The 18,609-nt window shown below is 43.3% G+C and overlaps 1 protein-coding gene across 1 annotated transcript in view; it reads right to left on the bottom strand.

Moving 5' to 3' along the window:
* Positions 1–12,800, bottom strand: part of LOC147885535 (ABC transporter A family member 9-like) — a 117,330-nt gene extending 104,530 nt beyond the window's left edge. Inside the window, exons 1-5 of the mRNA XM_087396394.1 lie at positions 12,774–12,800; positions 7,144–7,488; positions 6,726–6,957; positions 4,372–4,541; positions 4,027–4,212 (exon numbers count right to left, since the gene is read on the bottom strand). Of these exons, the coding sequence (XP_087252520.1) occupies positions 4,027–4,212; positions 4,372–4,541; positions 6,726–6,957; positions 7,144–7,488; positions 12,774–12,800 (960 nt within the window). The remainder of the gene's footprint in view (positions 1–4,026; positions 4,213–4,371; positions 4,542–6,725; positions 6,958–7,143; positions 7,489–12,773) is intronic.
* Between the last annotated feature and the right edge of the window lie 5,809 nt (positions 12,801–18,609).

The following is an 18,609-nucleotide window of genomic DNA, read 5'->3' as shown; positions in this document are numbered from 1 at the left end:
CTCCACAGGTTCACTGCAATCCCTCCATGAATAGAAAGCCAAAAGAAAAGAGTGATCTTTCTATTCTTGAGGGATTTTCAGAGCCTATGCTAAAAGTTCTTCCGAACAATTGGGAAATTTTGAAAAACTATCCCAATGTGGCGCTCTGGAGGGCCTCCAACCTCTACTGCTGAGCTGAAATCTCCGGGCATTTCTAACTATGTAGCGAAAGAAGGGGAAGATCTTCTCTCGATGCCCCTCATCAATCCATTCCCACTCCCTTGGGTCCCACTGCAAGAACCTAATAGGGGAACCACCATACAACGAGAGTCTCCAAGACCCCAGCGCAAGGAGAATAGGATCAGGGTCAAGATGAGTCCCTACCCCACTCCATGAATCCTGCAATCTTGACAGGCTAAAATGCAACTTCCAAAAGAATATCATCAGAAGATCTGATAAGTATGCCTCTCGACTGAACATCAAAGACAAGGGTATCCTCATGTGCATCCTGCAGTGCAATCATCCGTAATGGAATGCTCGTTCTTGAAAACGCTGCCCACCAAGTGGACGCTATAAGCGGCATGTCATATGTGTCAATCCACTCTGGCAGAATGGCTTCCCGTATCCCTCTGAGGTGGCCAACTGCTAAAAGTCTTTGATCCTCTGGAAGTCTCATAAAGGCCTGTCAAGCTCCTATAGTAGAGACAGGTCCCCTCTCCCATCTAGACCACTGCATATAATGTGACACTCCAAGTGGCCTGTCATGATCATCCAAAATCGAGTCATTCCACATGACTGGCTGCCTGTGAATTTCTTTACGAGAGTTGGGTAAAACTCTGCGAAGTGTGTTTTTGAAGCAGGCCCAAGCTTTCAGAATAGCAGCCCCATGAGAGGGAAAGGGGGGGATTTGAGATGGTCTGGAGTAAAGATCCATCTGCTATTGTCCAACCAATCTCCCCCCTGAGAAGGGGCACAAGACTGAATGTTACGCGAGAAAAAATCCTTCTAGGGCTCCTGTCCAAGCATCAATCCACATACTACAAACTTGTAGAGTAAGGCAATGCATTGCAAGTTCAGGTCAATAATATTGAGACCTCCTTCTCCTGTGGGGAGAATGAGGGTCTCCCAAGCCACCCTAGCTACAACATCTAAGGTGCCATCTAAACCACTCCATAGGAGGTTCCTGATAGGTCTCATGAGCTGAGCAATACAACCTCTAGATCTGCACCAACATGAGCAGACAAACCAGGCAGTGGCCAATAAGACCTGGTTCACAACCACAACTCTGGATGCAAGGTCAAGTCTCGCGGAACTCCAAAAGATGAGTTTCCTCCTAATACTCTCTAACACGGGAGTGAACTGCTGTGCCAGAGAGATGCCCACCCCAACCTGGCATCCCAGATACCTGACAGAGACTCCCCTCTGAATCCAAGTGAACCCTATGTCAGTCCCCCAGACTGGAGTGTCCTCATCATTGATCCAAAAACCATTGGATTTGTTCCAATTTACGTGTGCACTTGCCGCAATGCAAAACAAATCCAATGCCATCCTGAATGAATTCAGTGTCTGTGAAGTGGCATCCAAAAAAACAGCCGTATCATCTGCCAACTCGCTGTCTAAGAGCTCATCCTCTTGCCTCAGAGGAAGCCTAAGCCCTACAATCCCAGCTTGAGCTCTAATGTAATAGCCCATAGCCTTAGCCACAAAAAGGAATAAAAAGGGGGCTAAGGGGCATTCCTGACGGACTGATCTGGTTATCTCAAACCTGTCTCCCCTATCTCCACCAGTAAGAACCTGGTTGTGGGCTGATCTGTAGAGGGTTGACACCCCTCTGATCCATGTGTTTGAGAAGCCAAAACGAGTAAGTGTGCCCTCCAGAAAGCCCCAGTCTACCCTGTCATAAGCTTTCTCAAAGTCCAAGAGTAGAATGGCCAACCTGTGGCCATTATGCGTGGCCCCAATCCGAAGCCTCCCAAAATGAGAAGATGTTATCAAAGATGCTCGTGCCATGCACAAAACATGTCTGCGTATCATGAATAAGATCTGGTAGAACGGGCTGCAGACGAAGTTGATAGCTTTAGCTAGGATTTTATACAAGGTACCCAGCAAGGTAATCGGTCTCCACTGAATAAATGGAGGCTACTTTGGGATTACATTATTGCTCATAGGCTACATGTGGTTTGTTTGCAAGAACGCAATCAACATTCCTTCGCGGGCTGTGAAGACTTGTCTGCAGGTTTTCACATCTAATATGCAGGCTGAACTTCTTTTTCAGGGGTTGAAATGCTGCTTCATGATGATTTACAGCCACAATTTCTTTATAATGACCCGCATGGTTGTTATCTTATAGTCAGATGCATTATCAATGGGGACAGCTATCAGTTTGCTTTGGTCTATGCATCCTCTACTTCTGCAGCTTGGGCTGAAATGTGGCCTCGTTTGGCTCAGCATTCCCTGGACACATCAAGCATTTGTATGTGGAGATTTCAATAATTCTCCTGACAATGAGGACAGTAGTACGCATCGTTCCCATAGATGGCAAGGGAAAAGAATGCCTAGGCGCTCATGATTGATACTTTACAGCCTTGTGATTTGTGGCAGCATTTTAAGCCTAATGATATAGGATATACTTTCCATCACAATGCCTTTATTCAATATTGGTCACGTTTAGATCGATGGTACATGCTTCGTGCAGTCCAGTTTGCTGATTTTACTTGCAATATGCATTTGGATTATTCTTTGCATTTATCTGATCATTGTCCACTCTCAATGACTCTTCATTTTGGCTTGCCGCCGCATGATGTGCACTTACAAGGCAAAAGGCTTTTACTGGTGAATAATTCCTACCTCAAGCATCAGCCTTTTCAAGTTATGGTTGAGGCTCTTATACGCTGACTTGTCTTGCATGGACTGGGTGTGGAGTCGTTTCACCATGGCAATGCAGGACATGATTAAAGACTATGGCAAAAGCTATCTTGGAGACTTGCGTCACAAAGTGACAGATGCAAAATCTTTGGTTCAATGCTTTACCTATGTAGTGCAGCAAAGCCAATTGTCTATGGATGATCAAATAGCTCTTATTGATGCCCTTCGTTGCTTGTCTGATAATGATCAATGCAAGCTGAGAAAATGGCAGCTTCGTTGCAGGCAAAAAGCTATGCAAAATATGGGCTATTCTTCTAAGGCCTTTTTCAAAAGCTGCCTCCTGCCGTATGCGTTCTTTGCACCATGTCATGCGCCGGGATGGAACTTGGACAATGAATAACAACAATGAGTGGTTCAGGTTTCCTAGAGATTTGTTTGTGTCCCTCTATGAGTTGGACCATGGTGAGATTGTAGACATAAGAGGGGACAATTCTAGCAATAACTCAAGATGCAATTAGGAAAGTGGACTCTGATAACTTAAAGTTTGTGGAGGACAAGCTTGGTGAATCTTTCTTCTTAGATATCCTTAATATGAGAAAGAATATTTGGAATGGTGACTTCCATCAGCAAAACAGAGCTTCTTATTTATGACAAAAGGTCGTACCATGTGACTATAACCTTTTCTTAGCTACATTGGACTTGCTAAGTTATGTGGGACTAAGTTGATTGCAAGATAGTTGTCACAAGGCTGTGCCTCTTTGTGTTTGTAGAAAACTGTCCTTGCACTGTACTTCTGGTATTTTGCATTCTATTCATACTCACATTTGTGTATACATCGTGCACCAGTTTTGTGCTGCTTAAAGTAGCGTACTCACTTTGATTACTGAAAATCCCAGCAAGTAAACTGACCACCTTCCTTCCATTCACTGCTTATGAACTATTTCCTTGATCCTTCGGTTGGTGAGTTGGCAAGTACATTTGTTTCAGTGGGGATGGCTTTCAGGAAAATTACTATTATTGAAATTTTGAGGTATACACTTAATCAATAGATAGATTACAGGAGTGGAACAATATTAACTTTGATATCAACATAGAAAAACGTACAAAAAGAACAAAATCATTTTTTAATTTTAGCAGTTCATCTACTTCTATGCTTCTTGATAGATGGTGCAAAAAATTTACCATATTGACTTGGAATAGGAAAAACAAACATAGTAATATGCCAAAGCTGTTGTGTTTGAATAAATAGAATCCAAACATTCTGCCAAAAAGTACTAAAAGAAGGGAAGATACAAGCGCCAGGAACATCTCCCATATAATCCAAGAAATCCAATATGCTGAATCTAAAAGTCCCATTATAGACATGGCCTGCATGATATTGGGTTACCATAACTATCAGCTTTTTTAGGAAAGAAAATACAAAGACACTGACATTAGCTTTGAATAAATCCCAAAAGAGCATGCAGGGAAAACCCCTCTTATATACAGCTAATGCAAGAATTCAAATTGGATAAAGGTTAAATATACCTGTCTTAGCTTTAACTCCCTCTCTGCAACAAGATTACTCATTTGGATAACAAACCCAAACATAGAAGCTGCAAGCAGAAATGTAGGAGATAGTGCCCCAACCATTGACAAGACCTCTACGGGTGGATGAGCAAATTCTTTAAATGATATTGTCCATTCAATATTTGCATCTACAACATGTACAAAGCATGCAAATGGTGCATTAAACAATCCGAACAAAGTAACCATTGTAGAGCTCAAATTGAGCATTTAAACAACCGACACCATTTTAAGCACACTTATCCATTCAATATTTGCATCTACAACATGTACAAAGCATGCAAATGGTGCATTAAACAATCCAAACAAAGTAACCATTGTAGAGCTCAAATTGAGCATTTAAACAACTGACACCATTTTAAGGACACTATCTTTTCTTTCAATTTGTGTAGCATTGACTGTTTTGTCTCTGGCTGGAAACACTTTGGATAGACAAGTCTTATTTCAAACGAACAGAGAATTGTGCGTACATCTACATCTGTAAGTTTGCAATCACAAAATTTTTATCATGATTCATAACAGAAAATATATATTATTGTCACGATAGCATCCTTTCAAAGATAGAGTTAATGAAATTTTAGGATAGAGTTAGAACTTATTAAATTCTTAGGGTGTTGCCTTTCATGGCATTTAGAGAAGTTAAAATAAAACTTGTCTCGCAATTAATCACACAATGGCTAGTGACAAGTTCAATGATGAAATTCAATGTGCTATATCATCATGCGAATCCATTTTGAAGGCTAGGCTTTCACATTTATGCCTCCCTACAAAATGACTTGTACACACATTTTAGGGTTTACTGGTCATTTTGAGCAAGCCTTCTCATGCAACTTGTCCCTTGTTAAGAAGACTTTTTGTGCAAGACATCATTCTATGCTGGCCATTCTTCTTTTTCACGTGTTGCGATGATAATTCATCATGATTTGCAGCAACCATTGGAATATAATGACTCATGTCATCGTTTCAAATGTGCGATAAATGGGGACATTTTCAATTTTACTTCAGTTTATGCCTCGCATACATCTGCGGGGTGGTGGGCTGGAATGTGGCATCATTGGCTTGACTATCCCTGGAGCAAGAATGGGGACAAGAATCTCATAGGGAGACTGCTGCTTTATATTTAATCCGAGTTTCCTATACTCCCATGGGTTCTTCGCGAGCTGCAGACTTCCTCGCTTCCAGGGTTGTGGGCATAGGTTATGCTGGCACTAGTCTCCCAGTACCTGATCTTTAGCCAGTTAGGTCACTTGAGAAAAGAGGTCCTCTTTGAATGCTTCTTTCATTTGGACTCTTCTAGGAGGTTATGAGATAGTTGAGTTTTCCCTAGAATTCCAACTTGCTCCTATGTTATGCATGAGCAGCCCAATGTCCACTTATACCTCTGCAACTACATCCATGCCCCTCAAATACTGCATGCACCAAGCATACCAAAGGTGCCAAGGTGTGAGGCTGGTCATGATCTCCCATAGCAAATCTAGCCAAGGCAGATAAGAAGGCTCTGTTGAAGGTAGTCTGCTCTAGCTGCGGAGTAAGGATGGGGATTAGTTGGCAAGCCACATGATAACAGCAGATTGCAACTCTTGATAAAGCAGGAAAACTGGGTGAGCCAATAAAGTGCTAAAAAGGAAATGCATCAAGAGCTTTACCACCTCTGCGTCATAGATGTACAACTAGACAGACTGCCTCTCTCACATTTGTAATGAATTTTGATAGAGCGTATTGTATCCTTTCCATTAGCGGTCCCATTTTGGAAGTCCCCTGTTTCAAGGAGCGGTGTCCATCATTCTCCAGAAAAGCCAATGCTACAGCTGTATAGCAATTTAACCCCCCTACCTTATACACTGTTATCCCCAAGGTATCCAAGGAGTACATAATCCATTCTCTCTTTGGCTGTTATGAAGGCAACAACTACTGTCCTCAACCTCAATGCCCAAACCTGAATTGAGGTGAAGCCCTTCCTGCATCCTCTCTCCAGAGATGAGATCACAGCTGGGAATTTCCGCAGTGACGTGTTGCCCTGACGAGGTACCAGAAAGCTTAGCCCTTCACCTTGGACTGATTGTGGTAATACATGCATAAGGAGTGCCGTCTCAATATGAGAGGCATGAAAGTCGTGGATTGTGACAGGGAACTACTTGAACTCAAATTGATCTACTTTCAGACTACAAGTCATCATGTTGAGTGTCAAAGCAACATATTAAATATCAACTTAGCCCTCTTAATATAGCAGTTAATACACGATAAACAACAGTACGCCTTGTTGCAAAATTAAAGATGCGTGTTGTCTTTACATAAGTAGAGAACGCTTTCTTTACCTCCCCCAATCAACCGTGTTATCTCTCTCTCTGCAGCTAGCTGTAGAGGAAGTTGGAACTTAAAAACTGGATCCTCATAATAGCCGCGCTCAGATTTGCTGGTGGAATTCGTCTGGATTCCGTATGCAATAATAGACGAGCTTCTTTCTTCCATGTGCAAAGCTCCAGTGCATTTCAAGGGATTTTCTAGCAGCCATTCTTCCACGTCATCTATCGTGTTGAACCCCAACACCTGCGAGTCATAGCTCTGAAAGCTGTCAAGGTGCTTTCTGCATAAGGATCACCTACCAGAATTTTCTTAATGCTATGTAAAGCAGCCCAGGATGCTGCATGAATTGCCTCTCGATATGCCAGTTACTGACAATAGAGCCTGCTACATTAGAGTGAATTGATTGTGCCACAAATAATCGAAGTCTACCTTGGAAGGAGGGATAGGCCTGCCGGGATTATTCTTCATTATCTGGGCGACGACAGTTGCGAGCGCGGAGCTAGAATTGCCACTCCATACGAAGTCATAGCATGGGCTCTTGATAAAAAAGCCGGTCTCACAAGGGAGAATGGGTGAGACTTGTGTGGCAGGAGGATCGGGGAGGTCTCTAAAAGCAGCAGTGGTCCTGAGTCTAGCGGTGAGGGATCGGTCAACGGAGAAAATCAAGAAGACGAAAAAGAAGGAGGAGGTAAGCTGAAGGGCTGTGGGAAGCTTGCGACGGAGGGAGAGCAGGAAGTTCTTGCGAAGCAAAGCAGAAAACTGCTGCATGAAAAGCTTGAAGCCAGTGACGGTGGCGATGGGGGGAAGCTCCATTCACAGCTCGCTACGCAACAAAAACAAAGACAGTTGGACTACCTCTCAACTGTCAGTGTGTCCCTCCCCCCGGAAGTTGGAACCCCAAGATGAGCTAACCTAACCCCATGTGATGCTCGGAGCACTTACCCACGTCAATTGGCTGCCAATGTTCGATCCCCTTGGGAGCCCCCCCGCTGCTTGTTACCGTGCCCCTTGTGCACGCGCACATTCACCCACCACAATTGGCTGCCCGTGTTTGAAACCCCTTGCTGCATGTCACCGTAGTTGTGCCCCTCGTGTGGACGGCTATGCACATGCACGTGCACGGGCGTGTGTATGGATTTGTAAATTGCATTAATTAATTGAATCACAGGTTTCATCCAAAAAAAGTGTGTGTGTGTGTGTATGGGGTGGGGAGGGGGGGCAACGGGGGGGGGAGGGGGGTTTGTGCTGGTGGTAGTAGTCACACTTCCTCAATCATGCCAGTATTCATGATGTCCTCGATTTCGATAGACCATCTTTGCCCATGTCGGTCTCTCCACATCTCATACAACACAGTGGTTTTCCAAATGGTTTATGCTTTCTGATACTCACAATCTGATCGTCACTTCCCCAACACAATCACACTCAAGGGGGGATCACAACTAGCGAGCTATTGCCATCACATCACAGTTTGCGTGCTCTTGCACGAGCAGGAGGCCTACTTTGTCTCAACCTCGTTCAATATCTAAGCTATGTGCATAAAAAGTGATTGGCCAACATGCACTTTCAACCTCTAATATGCATCATATGGATGTAGGTGTCTTACGTGGCCCTTTGCAAGATGATGGGGAATTGCATAGGGACCCATAGCATCCCCATAGTCTCGTACATAATCGCTAAGGGATTTGCAGTCTTTATCTTGGCATATAAGAATCGACATAGCACTTGGGATAGTAAGTGCTATGCCAATGCGATAGTAATTGCTATGCCGATGCTAATGCGCTATAGGCTCTTACATAATCGCTAAGGGATTTGAAGTCTTTATCTTGGCATATAAGCATCGACATATAAGCATCGGCATGGCACCTAGGATAGTAAGTGTTATGCCAATGCGCTATGGCTATGTTAAAGACGAGTGTTATAGTAACGTTGTGATAGTATATTGTCACAATTTTATTTTGGATTGATTGAGCATTATGAGGTATTGATTGAGTACATACATCTCAAGCATAAATATATGTCTCCATCATAATTCTAGCTTTACAAAAATGAAAATCAACATCTGAGTAGCATTTTTTACTTGGGTATTCATGAGCATGGATAGTTTTTTATGATGAAACCTCCAAAATAACCTTCGCTTGGAATGAAAACACCTAAAGCTTTCCAACCTTGACATTGACATATGAAATGATGAGAGCTCTTGTGATTGCTCTCTAAAAGAATGAAGACACTAGTAGGGGGAAACTAAAAGGGCTATAATGAAGCTAGCACTACAATGGATTGCAAAAAACAGAAGCCTAGATCCAGACTGTATTAGCACTTGCCACCTTGTCCTCCTCATATAGGGGCTCACATGTGAGGCAATAATCGCTAACACAACTTCTCACTCTTTTAACATGGGCCTACATCCAACATAGCATGAGTTTCTCCATCTATTCCCTTGACATAGATTTTGATAGAGCCTTGTGAATATTTCTACAGCATTCTCCTCTATTAGCCATACTCTATCAACTCTTGGATGACGTGGTAGTGAACCTCAATCTCCTTATCCTTGCATGGAATATTGGATTCTTGGTGGTTTCTTCCCAACTTCCCTTCTCCACCTCTAATCACGTGAGTTGGTTCTCATTTTACATGCCTTTAAACCTTGATATGTCTTCCCCAAGGTATTTTTGCATCCCATAGTTTTCCATTGGATTAATTAGCCCTTGTGTCTTCCATATTTTTTGTAGCATCTTCTGTGTCAGTAACTTCCCAATCTCACATCCATCCTCGGTAGCTATTATACCCCATAATTCCATACATTTCAACCCATCTTGATGCCATCCAGTGGTTTGTGTAGCTTCCAATGACTTGTGAGAGAGAGAAAGAGAGAGAGAGAGAGAGAGAGAGAGAGAGAGAGAGAGAGAGAGAGAGAGAGAGAGAGATTATTAAAGCCTTCGAAAGACCGATGGGTCTATGAGACTATGAAAATCCTAGGTACAAACGAGCTGTGGTGCTGGAGCTACTTAATGAGCATCCACACCAATGCAAAATGCAAAAAATGCAGAATGGTAGTACTAAATACTAAGTAAAACATAGTCATGTCAGTGGTCAACTATGTATCAATCTCATCATCATCATCATCATAGGACATCAGGGTGGATGAGCCAATGGATGCATGAAATCGGTGATAGAGTGATGTCGGCCACTCATGCTAGCACGTCTCCTGGTCATAGCTCTATGCCTAACAAGGGCTATAGTAACCCTTGTTGATTGACTCTAAATAGGGAGGGGATATCCCCAAGTATAACCTGCGTGTCAACCATCTATCTAAGCTATCAGGTCACTAGCTTCAAGTCCTGGTCATGTCGAGGCCTTGTCTCGTGGGGGTCCTTGTGATTTGGCTAAAAAAACTCCATGATAGAGCTTTGAGAGGGATCATCCAAGGAAGAAGTTTGCTCCTGTCTCCGTGCTCGAAGTATCCTCTCGTGGTGTCTGAGTACCTCACAAATGAACCCTGCCAAACACCTCTGGTATTGGTAGGGGAGGAATCTAGCCCTCAGATCTCATAGTAAACAAGACACCTGAAGGTGAAGTGCTCCTTTGTCTCAAGCTCCTGCATGTCACATAATGTGCATATGCGCCTCTCCCTGGGTAGGCGCTTTGCTCTGCCACTCTTGATATGAAGTCTATGTGAAGAGACCCGAGACAACAGATCCTCAGTGAGTGGGGTAAGTAGATCTATGTGTATCTTGGTGGGTCAATGAAACCCTCCTCTGTGATATGTAAGCAATGATCTCTATAGAAACTAAGCTTCAGTCACTCAGTCTCAACTAGGTCCGGAATGTGTGTAGATGTAAGAGATCCTCACGGATAACCTTGTTGACCTCCTGTGATAGGAGGGGAGAAAACAGAGCATCCATGCTATACTAAAAGGGAGGGAGTCTATCCATGTGGAGCCCCATTCACTCAAACCATCTCTTTGTGCATGCATACCAGCATCTTTGGTCCCCTCCTTCTAAAAGTGCCATAGAAGAGGACAGTGCTAGCCATGGTAGCCTGTTGCGCCGAGAGGTGTAATCCCCATACTCCCTGTCGGTACAGATACGTGATGACCTGAAATGTAGCATCTAGCTGTAATGGGAACTTAGCTTGAATGATCTAGTGAGGAACGGATGGCTTACCACGAATCATTTATGATAACATGAGAACCTGTAGCCACTCCACACGAGCCCACTCTGTATCCAACAAGTTTGGCCCCCAACAAGGGCTGCCATACATCTTCGTTGGGCAGACCAAGGAGTCAAAAAGCAGTCCCTTCATTCATAGATCCTAAAAGTGAGAGCGGAAGCACTGTCTCTCTAGTTTGGCCAATGAAGCATATCCTTTGCCTAAGCTTGCCTGCATCACGGGTCTCATGGTGAAGATGGGTTCGTAGAAGACAACCCCAAGATACGTGTAAGATGAAACTATCTCAACAGGTGACCCATCAAATGTGAATTGCTCCTGGCCCATGATGGCTCGAGATGTATTGAAGATCATAACCTTGGTTTTACCCAGATTGACCTTCATGTCATGAGACTCACAAAAAGACTATAGTGCATCAAGGTGTCTCTGGAGCCACTGAAGAGGACAAAAGAGCCACATCATCTGCATAAAGAAATATATGGATCAACATGCTCGCAAGCCCCCCCTTTTGTCTGCATCACTGTATCAAGCTCGCCAATGTCGAGGCCAAACAAGGTAGGTGATAATGGACATCCTTTTTTGATAGTGCTCATGATCTTATATGTCCACCTAGATCCTACCTAGACTCTGCTTGAAACCCTCTCATAAAGTGCCATGACAGCCCAGATGATCTCCTGGTCATAACCCAAATTCTATAGGCACTGTATGAGGTGGGCTCTCAGGGAATCATGTCAAATGCCTTTCAAAAATCCACAAAGCAACAGTAAACCCTCTGCTTCCGTGCCCTCGCCTCCTCGATGATGGACCTGAGTGTGAGAATGTGGTCCATGGTTCCATGATCACACCAGAATCTAGCCTGTCCTGCTACTCTAAGTCCCCGGCACTCCACAACTTTGCTGACCTCGGAATCAAGCATTGATGCATAGATCTTGGACATGACATATCCGATCATAATGGTCCTATAATTCTCCGGGCTCATGGGATCCCCTGCCTTGTGAATCGGTGAGATAGTAATAATGGTCCAGGGGTGTGGAAGCCCCAAACAAACAGCTTCATTAAAGAGCTTTGCTAAGATCGGGGCTAGGAGGTTAATCCTTTACGCAATGAATTCGGTGCATAGTCCCTCATGATCCTTCGCTCGGCCATTATGAAGCTTCATTGTGGCATCCTTTCCCCCCCCTTAGTGAAGAGGGTGCATGATGTGGGGCATGGCATACGTGAGAGGTTAGGGACAGGCTGATTTGGGATGTCATAAAGTTTGCGTGCATAATTATACCAGACCTGAGTGTCAATGAGTGGTGAGGGGGACTATCCCTCTAGAAATCTCCTCCAAAAGTCCTTAAAGTTGTTACTAAACAAAATGTTCAGTAGTTCCTCTAGGTTCCGATGAACGAAATCTAGTTTCTTTCTATGTACCAATCATCGACGATACTTGCATTGTGTCTCTGGTTCACTTGTAAGACTGTTTTTGGTTTCAAATTTGAGCTGACGACGTAAAGCCTTACACTCATCATCATACTAGCTACTACAGGGTACGATCCTAGGGGGTGGTGGGTGGGTGGAGCGGGTGGTGTGAGGGAAAGCGTGAAGGACAGCACAGTCCTCTAATAGGATGAAGTCAATATAGGTGAGCAGTATGTACAGATGGCCAGAGTAAGTAGGCGAGTGGTTGCAGTCGAAGCGTATATCATGATAGGTGGAGTAAGAACTCAGTGGGTTGGAGGGTGCAATGCGGCGAGGAGTAGAAATGGTAAAGAAAAGATAGGTATGATCAGCCCCTGGAGGGAGAGGTGCTACAATAAAATCAGTGATGCGAGATGTGAAGGCAAGGGATCCCATGATACAATCAACAATGCTAGAACCTCCCCCATGTGGAAAACATGTGAAGCCACCTGAGGTAGGCCATTTGTCAAGACCATTATAAATAATGAGATCATGCATCCTATCGAGGTCTAAAACGGCCTACCCGTAAGATGTGATTGGACCTCATCTGCCAGTCGAAACCCGTATTGTACCTGCATCCTCAAGGTCAATGTTTGGCAATAGAATGGAATCATTCTTGAAGTCGAGGAGTTGTACCCGACAGACAATTGTCCTCGCGTTGAAGTCCCCAACTAGGACTTCTCCACAGCTAGAAAAGTCAACAATGGACTAATAAAGAGCTGCAAATGGAGATGTTTCATCCTCATCTCGATTCTCAAGTATCTCTAGCAAAGTGGGAGGTCTCAAGAGGGAAGTAGCATACTGCAACAAAGAGGTCCCGGCTGTCCAAGTGTCAGATTCGGATCCAAAGAAACCTAGAATGTGCATCTCTTAGCTCTACTAAAATGGTCCCCAACAGTGTGGATCTGTAAAGGACTTCTACTCAACCTAACCCTCGCACTCCCCCTGTATCCCTTGTCTCATCTCTATAGGCAAAATCCCATGTGTAGCCCCGCTAACTATGGGCGCTTTGGACTCTGATGTGTCTTTGTGTAAAAGACTATGTCATGACCTATGTAGGATTCTGAGAAGTTCCCTGTGTAGGATTTTGAGTTCCCTGGTTCTGATCATAAGGTACCATTATAGTTCCAAATGGTGTAGGATAGGGTCTCGAATATTTGAGTCTCATAGACCCCGCTTCCCTATGTAGGGGAGGGGGCTGGTGTGGGGCCCTGTAAGAAGTCATCCCTCTCGTACCATTACTCACTTCCCCTCCTTCCGAGCCCTGATCCTACTGCTACAAAAAGGAGTGCCTCTCCTAAACCTGTAGGGGAGTGAGGTCCTCATCCATGGAGATCGTTGGCTGATCTCATAGGACTGACCTACACCGTAAAGCTAAAGTCATGCATGAGCATCATGAAATCGTATGATCAAGGGCTGCTCTTGCTTGGGAACTCTCCCCACCCACCTTGCCCTCTCGATCCTGTGCTCACCCACACCTAAAGTAGTGGCCACGAAGGCCGTCACATCTATCATCCGTGTAGCCCTCGTGCGAGGGATCCCATAGACTCTAATGTTGAGAGCCTTGCTAGCTCTCTGTTGCTGCTCCATGAGGGTAGCCGAAATGGTTACCCTTGCAGGTTCTCATTTGGCCACATCAACCCATCTGGCAATCTCCTCAATTATAGATTACATGCTCGCAATCTGCGCCTCAACAACCGGGCTGCTCCTTAGGACTGTGTGTATGGCTGTGACTTCTTGTTGGAGCTCCAAGATATCCTGTCTGAGTCCTTGAATGAGACCAACCTGCTCCCAAATGGTGCAAGCCTATTCCTATATGATGTGGCTCTACTCTTGGTTGAAGCGAACATGCTCTAGCGCGAAGCATGTCAGCTCCATCTTGTGCTCACGGGATAATGTGTACCTCCATGAGCAAGGTCTCCCAGGCCGCTAGTGTGTCAGCCCGCCCGTGTCCTAGTTGAAAGTGAAATGGATGTGACATAAAAGAATGGGGATGAGGTCGGAAGTTGGATGCGGTGAGTGGGTGAGCTGGGTGAGGTACGGAGATGATAGTGGCATGGATGAGGCAATCCCAACTAGATGTGGGAGCGTAGGCTGACTGAGAGGGAGAGGGGAGAGAAAGGTTGAGGTGTAATGTGGAGTAGTGTGTGCTTGAATGTTGAGTGACGTGATTGGTTGCAATCACATATACTTCAATAGAAAGAGTATTGGTTCTCCCAATTGGTAATTTATCTCATCAAACGCTGTCAACAAGGTGTTCCTGAATACAAGGCAAGGGCTCAACCCAGATGCTCCAATGAAGAGAAATGAAGATTGGATTGCAAGTAATCTGAAATATTCAAGTAACGACAACCTCATCACTGAAGCTCCATTTGAGAAATGGATTGGTGGTAGTAATTTGTCCACATATAAACAAGAGAGCTCATTGATATTTTGTGTGATTTATGCACATATCCTCATTTCAAACCTATTACATGTAACAACCTATAAAACTAGCATGCTTGCTTTTTTGGTCACAGGCTTTGATGGATATAAAGACGTCCTAAGGCACTATAGCTTGGCTAAGTGAGGCTCTAATAGCACCTTAGTGGGAGATTAATTGAAATAGAAAATTTATTGACTAAAACCAATGGGGTGGTTGACCATTAACTCAAACTTGTAAGGTGACAAAATAAAACTAACAAGATGGTTGATCATTGACCAAAATCAAAGAGGTGTTTAACCACCAAAATAGTGGACTAGTGATGTCAAACCAATGAGATAATTAGATAAACAAATGGGTTGGTTGGGCAAACAATCAAGATGGTTGACTTGGGGGTCATAGTAGATGTAAATACATGCTATAGGAATTGTATGGGGCTTTTACTTGATGAATTTGAAGATTCCGTAGGGCCTATAAGTTGCTTCAAAAAGTGAATGCACCTCATAAGAGCTTGCGGGTTCATGACTTCTATGTCAATTGTTATTATGGTAGCGTCTCATTAGAACTTCCAAATTCTCCATAGACAACACCCAACCTTGATGTGAGTCCCAATTAACTCTTTGATAATTTAATTCTAAGTACCTTGCTTTAACATTATCATGGGCACCCTTTATGAGTGTTTGGTTTAGACCATAACACTTTTTCATCTTGAATACTTTTGTTAGAAAGCCCCATTAAGATTTTTGTGGGAATGCATCCATGCACACACGTCAAAAGAATCGATGAAAGGGAGGATCAAATATTATACCACTTAGGTACTCTAAAGGATGCCAACCAATAAGCCAAGGGTTGTTATACTGATGTGATGGGGAATAAGTGCCATCTCATACCATGTAGAGGGTGCATGCTAGGGGGAAGAGTGGGGGGCATTCCCTACTATAATTATGTTATGATACTTATCAATGGAAAAGAGTATCAGCTCTCTCTTTGATCATGGCCATGCTCCTTTCTTTTCACACCTTTGATGAACTTATTGATTAATCTTGAGTATTGTCACACACAAACTCTCATGATATGAGAGAAGAGAGTGGATTGCTATACAAAATGTATAGATTCTCTATTATGTTCATCAATATGATACAATATAAGCAACTATAATGGGGTTTCCCTAAGGCTATAGGGATATATTCACACTTGGCTTAGGTCACATGATCATTTACAAAACAAGACCCACACTAAACATGTACAAACATAAGTAGCATATGTACACATGGATAGACCATATAGTGACATATACATCAACACTTAAATGGTATAGGGTGCTGGTTAGAAAGTTGGACTACATAGCATATGTCAAAATCCATGTTGTTCCATCAAGTGTATTAGCTTTACCTATTTCTTATCAATACATAGGGCATCCTTAAAATAATTACTCTCTAATCCAAGGAGTTACACGTAAAAATATATAACCGTACAATGTGGGTCCAATGTAAGGGTTTTTCAATCCGGTTAAGTCATAGAAATGCATATACAAATGTTGGATGTGGGCTAACCATACAATGTGCCCACTTGGGTGGTTTGGGGGACCGAAATCGGTGATGGATGAAGGGCTCCCTTGGCAATTGTGACGTGTATAAATGGGAATTTCATCCCATATGAATACTGGATCACTATGGGCCTTGGATGTAAAGGAGGGTTGAGACCCCTCTCTCTCATACTGCCATCTTTTTTTTTGGGGGGGGGGGGGGGGTGAGAGAGAGAGAGAGAGAGAGAGAGAGAGAGAGAGCAAGAGTCTTGGCACGGCTAGGGTTCTTGTTTTGCTTGCTATTCTACGATGGCTGTGTTTGCTATGTAGGTAGTTTTTGCTTTTGTTTCTTAGTGTTAGCCTCATCACAATTTTCTTGGATCAAATTCCATATAATTATCCCTCTCTCTTGTTAGCATTTGTCCAACACTGAAGTCTATCCACCATGGGAAATTGCCTAGATCCCATTGCAATAATGAACGCGTGGTAGCTGGATACATCCAAAATGTGGGATTTGCAATTCTTTTTTTTTTTTTGGCAAAAAGAGACTTCTATTAAGTATTAAACAAAACCGTTAGAGCAAGCTCCATACGAGATACACCATGCAATGCATGAAAAGCTCAAGAGCCAAAAAGAAAGTATTGGGGCTGATAGTGCCATCTCAATCCAGTAGAAACCTCTGAGAAAAAGGGAGAACCCCTCCAAACTCGAAGAAATACAATCCTCCTAGAAAAGGCTGCCCGTGAAGGGCCCTGCATGCTAGCCCATATGGCTATCACAGTGTGAACCATGTCAGTCCAAATACCCGTGAACACTTGTGATGGGTGTATCTGGGTGCCATCCAAGGCCTCTGTACATATGGCTGTCCAAATGTGCCAAGAGGAAATACTAGCCAAAATCTCCCAAGAGGTGTCCACTGAAGCATGCTGAAGGGAGTAAGTGGTACATCCTGAAGAGAGCAGGGCTCTATCACCTGCCGGTGGATCGAGAGTGCCCAAGAAGAAGGCTTACCCTCATAAAACACTTGGGGCCTAGTAAGGGATAACCATGCCACCGAGCCCGAAGTCATGAAGAAAGGGGAAGTATGAAAAATGCTGAGTATCCAAGCAACTTCTTTCTAAACAGTCCTCGCCTAACTGCAGTCCCAAAGGCAATGTCGCACTGATTCCTCTGCAGAATGAAGTGATATAAGATATCAATGTGATAGAACCTCTCATTATCTTTTGGATTCCCTTCTATGGATTTGGTTCTTTGTTTGTCACAAAAGATCAATGTACTTCCATCTTGGACTACACCAAGATGATTCTTTAAGAGCCATGCCAACCCATATGGTTTCACAAGTAAACCTAATATAGCAACCAAGCCATCTATTGTGAATAGCTCCACAATTCCTCACTCTTGCTAGATTAAGATACATATTGAGAATTCAACATGAATGTGTATCATAAAGTTGAGTTGCACTTGGTGCCACCTCTTGAATATACATCACAACACCCAACAAATTTTCCATTTATAGATTTATGGTTGTTCAAGTATGATAGATTATGCCTTTTATCCTAACGAGGCATTTGAAATCCTTTCAACCCACTCCCATGATAGACACAAGAATTGGCCATGAACTAGCTTATAAATTTGGACTACATAACATATGTTAAGCCATGTTTATTAGCTTGCCGTGAGCTGGTTAGAAAGTTGGACTACATAGCGGATGTAAAGGAGTCATCAGACCCCTCTCTCATATTGCCATCTTTTTTTTTTGGGAGGGGGAGGGGGGGAGAGAGAGAGAGAGAGAGAGAGAGAGAGAGAGAGAGAGAGAGAGCAAGAGTCTTGGCGCAGCTAGGGTTCTTGTTTTGCATGCTATTCTACGATGGCTTTGTTTGCTATGTAGGTAGTTTTTGCTTTTGTTTCTTAGTGTTAGCCTCAATCACAATTTGCTTGGATCAAATTCCATATAATTATCCCTCTCTCTTGTTAGCATTTTCTATCCACCATGGGAAATTGCCAAGATGCCATTGCGATAATGAATGCATGGTAGCTGAATACATGCAAAATGTGGGATTTGCAATTCTTGTCGACCCCTTGTATTCTTTTCGTATCTAGAGTATCCTTTTCTCTTTCAAAAAATAAGGAGATACCTTAAGAACAATTGAGGAACAATTATAGAAAGAAAATTACAATCATGTAAGAAAAGCAAATCCATAAAACAATACAATCAACAAGAATGTAAGAATTACAAACCTGAAGAGGATTCACATTCTTTGAAGTAGTCAACAAAACAATAACATAGGCACATCAAGAGCAAGGACTATACGCGAGATCAAGCTCTAACAACTTTTGA

The sequence above is a fragment of the Dipteris shenzhenensis genome, chromosome 25, assembly GCF_047967505.1.
Source record: "Dipteris shenzhenensis isolate YYH24624 ecotype China chromosome 25, Dip_SZ_1.0, whole genome shotgun sequence".
Taxonomy (NCBI): domain Eukaryota; kingdom Viridiplantae; phylum Streptophyta; class Polypodiopsida; order Gleicheniales; family Dipteridaceae; genus Dipteris; species Dipteris shenzhenensis.
Note: the sequence above shows the minus strand (reverse complement) of the source record. Positions and strands in the feature narration are given on the sequence as shown.